Source organism: Electrona antarctica (genome assembly GCF_951216825.1).
Source record: "Electrona antarctica genome assembly, contig: scaffold_341, whole genome shotgun sequence".
Lineage (NCBI taxonomy): Eukaryota > Metazoa > Chordata > Actinopteri > Myctophiformes > Myctophidae > Electrona > Electrona antarctica.
This window is the reverse complement of record NW_027637053.1, coordinates 1-10,514: the sequence shown is the minus strand read 5'-3', so window position 1 is coordinate 10,514 and position 10,514 is coordinate 1. Positions and strand designations below refer to the sequence as shown.

Genomic DNA, 10,514 nt, shown 5'->3' with positions numbered 1-10,514 from the left:
CTGAGCTGTATGATCGAAGCATAAGGACAGCAGTTGACGAATTCGGAATTAACTCGAGTAACGCAGTTGTCACAGAGAAGGTCCAGGTTAAAGGCACGTCATATGAAAATGGTATGCTTGTTGTACTGAGATATACTAAAGGACAACTACAGTTGGGACAAATAGCGAGCATTATTATTAAAAATGAAACCACTGTCCTACTTTTGCTACGGGGGAAAACGGCCAGCTGGGTTCCTGAGCTTGGAGTCTATGAAGTTGATAAATGTTTCTGATTTGTTCAGCTGTCAAAATCTGGAAAAATTTACAGAATATTATCCACTTTCTTCATACCAGAGAGGTGGGAGGTTGCTCATTCCTCTGAAACACATGCCAACATGGAGCCTGTAAAACAGTTGGTTAAGAAAGCCATGCCATCACTTAGTAGTGATAAGATGGATGCAGTCCTGGCCAGGTTAGAGGAATTAGGAGTTGCGTCTGTGGATGACCTCATCGATGTGCAAGCCTCGGACCTTGAGAACACTCTGTCTGTCATTCAGTGCAGAAGACTCGTCCGTGCTTTCCAAACTGGTAAGTTGTTCTTCTGCACACATTAGTACACATAGGCTACAAAATTGATGTCTGTATAATCTAGTATTTTGCAAACTTTAATTTAAGAACCCCATACGGTGTCCAAATGAAACCAAATGGATTCCATTTGTACACATTCAGAGTTGTGGGTCCATTTGGTTCCGTATGTACACTGATTTACAGACCTGCATGTAAGGTCATTTGGTTCCATATTATGTAGGCCTACAGTTACAGACCTGTAAGGGTCCATTTGGTTCCATGTGTACACTCAAAGTTACAGACCTGTAAGGGTCCATTTGGTTCCATGTGTACACAAATGGCAAATTCACACTTTGTTGGTTTGTGACACATTCTGTGTTATGTTTTCTTAATTTAATGCAATTCTCAATGTCCGGTCTGAGGAGCACTATTGGTCCAAATTAACCTTTTTTGCCTTTAACTCTGACCCTTAGACCTTTAACCCATTTAGACCTGAGCACGTGTCTGTGTCACCGTATAGCTTTTAACCATTATTTTAAACTTTAGGTGTTGGGAAAATAGCAGATCTACAAGCTCATAGTGCGGCCCTGAGTGCCGCGCTACGAGCTTGTAGATTTGCTATTTTGAAAAGTTGTGAAAACGTGTGTAAGTCTTTGAATATATGTATTCTTTCACAGCAAACGGTTTTAACTCTTATTTTATTCTGGGGGGGTCCCTGGAACAACACATTTTCAGATGGGGGTCCACGGTCAAATACAGATAGTTCTGTGGGTCCTTAACATGAAACAGTTTTAGCACCACTGATATGTTTTTCAGAAAACTGTCAGGATTTGGAAGACATTTTGTAGAATCTGGGCTCAGGTCTTAATTGGTTAATGGCCCATTTGTGCCCCTGGTGTTCCCCTACCGGACTCTGAGAACCAGCATATTAATGGTAATATTGATGAGGTGTTTGTTATCCATAGATTCACAAGCTTCAACACCCTTCACAAGCGGCCCAACATCTGTACCTCTGCCACAGAGAGACCTGCCAGTCCTGCCCCCAACACCACCTGAGACGACAACACCAGCAGGCTCCCCATCCTGTCAGACATATTCTGTGCCATGGCACAAAATGCCCTCCACAGTCATGGAGTCCTTCACTTCAAAGAAATGGGTACCGACGAAGAAAAGACATGACATGATTCGGTTGCTTGTGGATGATATCGTCTGTACACATCATGGACAGAGACCTAGCAGAGCACAGCTGCGGGATGTCGCCCAGCAGATGATTGATAAATATCCTCTCTCCTTCCAAGAGACAGAGCCCTTTGGAAATAAGCCGTTTGCGTCAGACGGTTGTTCAGTTCTCTTTCAACAGCTAGAAAACAGAGTTGAAAATATGAAGAGAGATCCAACCTCCGGGATGAGGCCAGCCGAGGGTGACACTCCAAGAAGGAAAAGGTCCAGATACTCTGATCGTTACGGATGTGTGGAGTGGCAGCCTGCTGTTGAGGGACCCGAGTGTAGAGCAGCACTGCAGTCTAAACAAGAGGAATTGAAAAGTGCCTTCAGAACCCATGATCGCCACCAGGTAAGGCTGCAACCATCCATTATTTAATTGGTGATTATTGTGTAACTATGGATTACCTTTTGGTTAATGGAGTAATTGAGAAGTCATTTATAAAGTTCACAATGGGGAAACATGAGCTTATAGATCGGAGATATGTGTTTGTGTGTGTTTATAAAACAATCTATTGGATTTCTTCTATTTTTAGGAGTCATCTGTTAGAAAATTGATGACTGAAACGTATCCCATCCAGCGTGAAGCCATAAACGATGGAACATGTGTCCTGGTAAGGGTCTGTGTATGATGATGAATATCGTATCGTGATATTCACAGATATCGTATATGTTTGCAATACCTTAATTTATACTTCTGTAGAATGATGGCTTTGTTGAACAATAACCTTAAAAAACACATGAAATAATATCATGTATCGTGATAATGCTAGAAAAAATATCGTGATATTGTATTTTTCCATATCGCCCACCCCTATGTCAAGGTCATGAAGGAAGAGTGGCCATTCTTATTTGAAGCTCCTCACCTGTTTGAACACGCATCTCAACTCCTTGGCTTTCCGGTACTCAACAAGCTGGCAGAGGAACTTTCCGGCAAAGAATCGGGCATCAACAACTTCCTCGACTCCAAAGGTAAATTACCCCCCACCCCACCCCTGTTTCCCCAATATACATTTATTGCTACTAGTGTTGAATATGTATTTTCTATTGTATGTCATCCTATTCACTAATATCTTTGCTTATGTGGTAGTCTCACGTTGCCAAACTGTAGCCTCTTGCAATTTCCAAATGCTTCCATCATACAGTCTGGAGCCACGGAAGTTCTATCATGATTAAAATATAAAGCGGAAGTGGAGCCTCCTCCCCACTTCCGTTTCGTCTTTACAGTTTACACTTTTGAGCACCACAGATATAGAAACATGTTGTATTCTGTATAATTGGTATGAACTGTTAATAAAGTATTCAATCAATCATAGGGTTGAAGCTGGGTGATGGTCCAGTGGAGCTGATCAAAGGCATTGCTAGATACTTAAAGGAAAACCCTGATCGCCTCTTCTTCCAAAATGAGGTAAGTGTTATGGATTGTAAACCCCAGGAAATTATCTCAACATAATTATCTATATCCAGTGGTGGTAGAAATACTCAACCACAGTACTTGAGTCAACGTATAGATAGTGATACTATACGTATCATAGTTGATCCACTTTGCACTGCTGGTACTCTAAGTCTAACCCATTTAGACTGAGAACAAATTTTGGGGTTGTCAAACTTGTCACATGTACATACTGCAACATAATTATATTGTAATGTGTGAATCATAGAAAATATTGAGAATCCCTGTAATATTTCTATGCTTAGTCGTTACCTCTGATTCAGACACTGTTTGTGTACATTGGAAACGTAAAATCATCAAATGCATGTGTATCTTCATCTTATTTTTCTCCTCAGGACTCCAACGATGTTGATCTCCCATGTACCCCATGCATCCTACTCAGAGGTTAGTAGTTATCCCAGCAAGCTTGGTATATATGCTCCATTTGTTTTTAGTTTTCCTGCTAAGACAATTTGTTGTGATGAAAAGGTATATGCAGATTAGGGGCAACATCTTTAAATTATGTACAATTGTATGTACAAGTCTGAGAAACAAAATGTTGAATAGCGTTTCAAAGTATTTTTTGCTTGTTCTTACCAAAAACTACTAATTACCAGAAATCACAGCAATTATTCTATTTTTCTTTTGTGCGTGGGTGTGTGATTTCTTAAATTAATTTCGTTTTTTGTGATAATCTGTTTAAGGTGACCAGCAATTCAATATGGCTGTGGATCAGGTCATTGTAAATGACCACATCACCTCCCCTGTTGCGGCCCTCGCCTATGCTTTCTCCCTGTTCTATGTCTGCAACATCGAGTACCCGAAGGAGATGGCGTTGACGCTGGAGTTTGTGCAAAGGTAAGCAACACATGGTTTTGTAATGTTTATAGCTGGGCTATTTGAATTCTTGTCTGTCATAATGCGTCACAACACAATGTGAGCTTGTAGATCTGCTATTTTGGCTCTGCAAGGCTTACTTGTGCAGAGTTCCAGTTGATTACAAACATAACCTGCCAAAAACATTCTAAGTCCATGTTCAACAGGTCAAGATATTTATCTACATGATGAAAATGCTAAATGGTGCTTTTATATACAGACCTGCACACAGGCGCTACGCCAGTGCGCATGCGTCGTCAAAATTAATTCTGCGCTGTCAATCAAGCGCCGGGAAGCGCTTCTGCGTACCGCCTGCTGGGGCCGCCTAGAATGATTATTATGGCCAGAATACTAGTACAATCTGTAGCGAGAGCATTTCCCACCGACTGCCACTCAAAGTACGTCTTGCACAAGTGCACTGGCCATTTTTACAAGTTGTAAAAGGGGATGCTTTGGATGCTTTGCACTCTTCCCATTCGCCGCTGTGCTTATGTTTTTTTTCCGGGTGCTGGAGCAAGTTGCTCGTTTGCGATGCCGTCTCACACAGCCTAGGCACCGGCCACTGACTTTTTACGGGTACAGGTTTTAGTTCCGACAGTGATAAGAGTGCAAAGCATTGCGGACTGGCACTGCTGCTGCAGCCTGCACAACATGAAGCTTATCAACATGACAACACTGTGTCCCGACATACTGTCCCTTATTATCGTAAAGTCTGGGAAGTGTACACTGTTTGTTTTTGCACCGAGGAGCCATGTGTGTCTAACTGTCTGAGTCTGACTGTACGTTGCCTCTGTAAAAACAAAAGGGAAGCCTGATGTATGCTTCCCCGTGTATGTTAAACAAATAGCTGATCTGCAAGCTCACAACGTGTCTCCTCCGCAAGACCGCAACACGTTGTGAGCTAGTAGATCGGCTATTTAAATATATATATATATATATATATATATATATATATATATATATTTTTTTTAAGTACCTAAATATTGCTTTGATGCTCATATTATCCTTAGGAAGTATTAAGTTGTTTTTATTAGACTATGCATTTAGGGCTGGACCACACATGGACCTAGCTGCAATTTGCAACTCTAGATTCTTTTTAATAATGGTATGAATCTAGAGTTGCAATACCCTCCATTGACTCCCCAGTCCCCACCTATCCAATAAATATAGTTTTTCTATAAGTCATTATATTCATGCATCCCTCTATTATCCATCCGGCGAGACGGGTCGCCGCATTTTGGAGAGCCAAGTAACTTCTCCAGGTGCTCCTCTGAGTACTAGACCAAAAAAGTTGTGTGCAGCCCTGTTTATATAGAGCTTTTATCCAACTCGCTTTACATTACATCCACACACACATTCATACACCATTACATTCACCCATGATGGCCGAGGAAACCATGCAAGGCACCATCCTGCTCATTGAGAGCAATTAGGGGTTCATCAGAGTCTTACTCAAGGACACTTTGACACTAACTCTGGGGGAGCCCACAGGATCGAACTGGGAACCTCGCCACTGGCCACTCTACCCCTGAGCCAATGTCCCAAATTAAACAAATAAAGTTGCCCTTCATTACCAGTACAATTTTTACATCATTCAAGCTAAGGGCTGCAAATCCCAACCAAAGATCTATCCTATGTTGCCACCTCGTGGTCACTATTTGACATTCATACTTGTCAAAGCCCAAATTGGTCATAGTCCAGTACAATGTCTATTTCTTCCAGTTCCTTGCATATTGCTCTGCCCTTAGCCTAAGAGAGGTCAAGTTTTCCATATTGTATCTCATTGTCTACTTGGCACATTTTGTGCCAAGGACCACCATCAACTAACTAAAGTATCTCAACTGTGTCTGTTACTCTTTACTTCAGTTTCATCTATTTTATGTGTAGCTAAGATTTCTTCTGTTTCCTTAGAGTTTTCTTCGGAATCAATCCAGACAGAGGGTCCAAGGCAGAACAGCAGGGGAAAAAACGGCACATTCCGGCAAGACTGTCAAAGTTTGTGTCTCAACTGAAGGATTTCCAATGGAGCATTTGAGGTTTTTGGACTGTATACACACACACACACACACACACACACACACACACACACACACACACACACACACACACACCACCTTACCTCACCTACTGTCTGACAAAGGACAGTTAGTCTGATGAAGCAATGTTTTGTGATTCAAGACTGTCAAAGTTTGTGACTCAATGAAGGACTTCGTATGGAACATGTGAGGTTTTTGGACTGCGTGTACCCACACGCACACACACACACACACACACACACACACACTACCTCTTGTATGTCAGACTGCCAGTCTGTAACAATGTTTTTCTCAAGGTGAGAATGCAACAGCATTGCTGTTTATTTAGTTTTGAAATGGAAATGTGTATGGCACTAAGGGGGCATAGGGGTGAAGTACCTGCCCCCCCAAACAGAACTTAACTATTATCTATCTCAGAATGTTAGTCTGATGTTTGAGTATTCTAAAGGTGAGAAATGCCTATTTTGTTGCACTAAGCTGTTTAGTTGATTGCTGTATTGATATGTTTTATTGTGTTTTGAAATCATTGGAGGGTGATATTTGTCACTGCATGTTCTCCTGCATCGCCCATCAGTGGGGAATGAGTGGGGAGGTGTAGGACACTTTCTACATCGTCCTGGAGGGGACTCCTCATTCCCCACTGAACGGGTGAGTCAGTAGTTTGAAAGCTGTGACAAAGGACATGTATTTTATTGTGTTTTGAAATAATTGGGGAGGGTGATATTTGTCACTGCATCTTCTCCTACAGGCTGGGGCAACGCCCGTCTGTGGGGAATGATGAGTGGGAGGTGTAGGACACTTTCTACATCCTCCTGGAGGGGACTCCTCATTCCCCACTGACGGGTGAGTCAGTAGTTTGAAGGCAGTGGCAAACGATCCCTGTACAATTTTTAAGAGAAATGTGTTACATTTCAGAAAGCTCTTAAAAATGTTTATGGCACTTAGGTGGCGCAGGGGTTAAGTACCTGTCCAAATGTAGTTAAAACCCCCAATGTTCAGGGGAGCGAAGTTGGGTGGGGAGGGTGATATTTGTCACTGCATCTTCTCCTACAGGCTGGGGCAACGCCCGTCGGTGGGGAATGAGTGGGAGGTGTAGGACACTTTCTACATCCTCCTGGAGGGGACTCCTCATTCCCCACTGACGGGTGAGTCAGTAGTTTGAAGGCAGTGGCAAACGATCCCTGTACAAGTTTTAAGAGAAATGTGTTACATTTCAGAAAGCTCTTAAAAATGTTTATGGCACTTAGGTGGCGCAGGGGTTAAGTACCTGTCCAAATGTAGTTCAAATCCCCCATGTTCAGGGGAGGGAAGTTGGGTGGGGAGGGTGATATTTGTCACTGCATCTTCTCCTACAGGCTGGGGCAACGCCCGTCGGTGGGGAATGAGTGGGAGGTGTAGGACACTTTCTACATCCTCCTGGAGGGGACTCCTCATTCCCCACTGACGGGTGAGTCAGTAGTTTGTAAGCAGTGGCAAATGACATGTATTTTATTGTGTTTTGAAATAATTGGGGAGGGTGATATTTGTCACTGCATCTTCTCCTACAGGCTGGGGCAACGCCCGTCTGTGGGGAATGAGGAGTGGGAGGTGTAGGACACTTTCTACATCCTCCTGGAGGGGACTCCTCATTCCCCACTGGCGGGTGAGTCAGTAGTTTGAAGGCAGTGGCAAACGATCCCTGTACAAGTTTTAAGAGAAATGTGTTACAGTTGAATGTATATTTTTATTATATGGAAATGTCTATAAAAGTTGTGTTCTATTGTTTCTATGATGGAAATGTAATGCAACTATATAGTACTAACACATTACCCGCCCAGGACCTCACGCCAAAGGGTATTTTATAGTGTTTATGATCGTGATGCTACTTGCGTGATGTCAACAGTCACAAGTGTAGGCTTTTCAAAACGTAAAACTGCGTATATCTTTTCTACGTCCGAGCATAGACATGGTAACGCCCTGCCTGCCGGATAGTCTGCTGCGTGAGGTTACTCCGTGGTGGGAAATAAATGATACGATATATAATACAAGAGAATGACAGCTTGGCACGCGTGACAGTAACTTTTATTTTTGCAGAAGAGGCAAACTAATATTGTTTATGCCGTTTATGCCATTGTTTATTTGTATACATCTGTAAACTCTAAACATTATTGTACTGTAAAAAGGTCTCTTTTCCCTTGATCTTTTTTAGTATTAGAACACAGCCAAATCAAATGATAGTACATAGGCCTACGTGTTCAATTATTCAATCAAAGTAAACTATTAGTTTGCCTCTTCTACAAAAATTAAAGTTACAAGTTACTGTCGCGTGTTGCCATTCTCTTTTACTTGTATTATTTCCGACCACGGAGTACCCTTGCATCTGAGGACATTCAAGACAGGCGTTACCATGTCTATGCTCGGACGTAGAATAGATATACGCCGTAAAACAGGGGAAATCCTTTCCTGTATTAGGTGAATTCATTAATCCTGGCGGTTAATGTGTTGTCTGGGTGCTTTGGGCATGTCTAAAAAAAGAAAAAGAAATGTTTAATTGCACTTTAATGTTAAAGAAAAAATGTTTAATTGCACTGTTCACACTGAAGAAAAGAAATACAAATAAACATGTTATATTTGTATATTTGTGGTTTAATCAGATTGATGTCCGTAAATTGTACAAAGAATATCCTATGTAAATGTACATCATTTTCTATTTTCGGATTAACGTAAGTGTCCGTAAAAGGACAGAATTGTCCGTTAAAAAGACCAGACTAAGTTCCATAACAGTACAGATTTGTCCGTAAAAAGACCAGACTAAGTTCCATAACAGTACAGATTTGTCCGTAAAAAGACCAGACTAAGTTCCATAACAGTACAGAATTGTCTGTAAAAAGACCAGACTAAGTTCCATAACAGTACAGATTTGTCCGTAAAAAGACCAGACTAAGTTCCATAACAGTACAGAATTGTCTGTAAAAAGACCAGACTAAGTTCCATAACAGTACAGATTTGTCCGTAAAAAGACCAGACTAAGTTCCATAAAAGTACAGAATTGTCTGTAAAAAGACCAGACTAAGTTCCATAACAGTACAGATTTGTCCGTAAAAAGACCAGACTAAGTTCCATAACAGTACAGAATTGTCCGTAAAAAGACCAGACTAAGTTCCATAACAGTACAGAATTGTCCGTAAAAAGACCAGACTAAGTTCCATAACAGTACAGAATTGTCCGTAAAAAGACCAGACTAAGTTCCATAACAGTACAGAATTGTCCGTAAAAAGACCAGACTAAGTTCCATAACAGTACAGAATTGTCCGTAAAAAGACCAGACTAAGTTCCATAACAGTACAGAATTGTCCGTAAAAAGACCAGACTAAGTTCCATAACAGTACAGACTTGTCCGTAAAAAGACCAGACTAAGTATTGTAAAAGTACAGAATTTTCCTCAAATGTCCGTAAAAGGAACTGACTAAATACTGTAAAAATACAGAATCTTCCGTTTTAGGATGACGGAAGTGTCCGTGAAAGGAACAGACTTAGTCCTGTGAAAGTACGAAATGATCCGTTATAGGGTTGACGGAAGTGTCCGTAGACTAACGGTACAATGCATTGGCAGCAAATTACCGGAACATTTCGCCGTTTTTTAACGGATAAATTTTTTACAGTGCACGGTGCTGATTATTACTGCCATCAGCTGGCTGCCTTAATTGCACTCATCTTTTACCATGCAACAAACCAACATTTTTCCATCAAAAACATATACAATATACTTCTTCTTACTAATGAAATAATAACAAAACGTTTCCATGTAAAAGTGTGACCACAAACAATTTGTGCAATGAATCAATGCATTGTTTTTTAACTCACCAAAACACTCGGTCTGCACAAACACAAAACAAACCGAGCAGGTTGTGCTCCCAAGTCTGAGCAAACACTCCACACAGGTGTTTAAATCAAACGTTTCTTAATCACAGGTTTTCTCTTTGTAGTAACTTTCTGTCTGCTTCTCTCTCCCCACTCATTATGACAGCCTCCACACACACACTCGTGTCATTAAAGGGGAAGTAACCTCACCTGCCTGTCCCTTAAAGGGATGTTGTTGTTTTTTTGTACATGTACAGTTTTACTGTCGACTCTAAACATTATGAAAACATTACCATTTTAACCCTTATTTATCAATTTTGCTGTTATGAATTACGTGTGCATTTTAATGACATATTTAAATGCATTTTAATGAACTGCTCTTATTCATTTCATATATTGTACACCCTAATTCCACACGTGGGTTACATAAAGCCTACAGATATATAGTTATAGAATACCCTACTTTTACACAGTACAGTAAAAACCTCAGTGTTAATTTACTCAGAGTGTACACATGTATGTGTGGGACTCGGTTGGGAGAAAGAAGGGAGACGTTCGTTCGC

General features: G+C 41.1%; 1 protein-coding gene across 1 annotated transcript; it reads left to right on the top strand.

The window, feature by feature from the left end:
- Positions 1-456: 456 nt before the first annotated feature.
- Positions 457-6,110, top strand: LOC306919209 (uncharacterized protein; the record flags this gene model as incomplete). Its single annotated transcript, XM_079532030.1, has 8 exons — positions 457-567; positions 1,512-2,119; positions 2,304-2,381; positions 2,592-2,739; positions 3,084-3,175; positions 3,556-3,604; positions 3,904-4,057; positions 5,987-6,110. Exons 2-8 carry the CDS (start codon positions 1,661-1,663, stop codon positions 6,108-6,110), a joined length of 1,104 nt encoding a protein of 367 aa, XP_079388156.1. The 5' UTR covers positions 457-567; positions 1,512-1,660.
- Between the last annotated feature and the right edge of the window lie 4,404 nt (positions 6,111-10,514).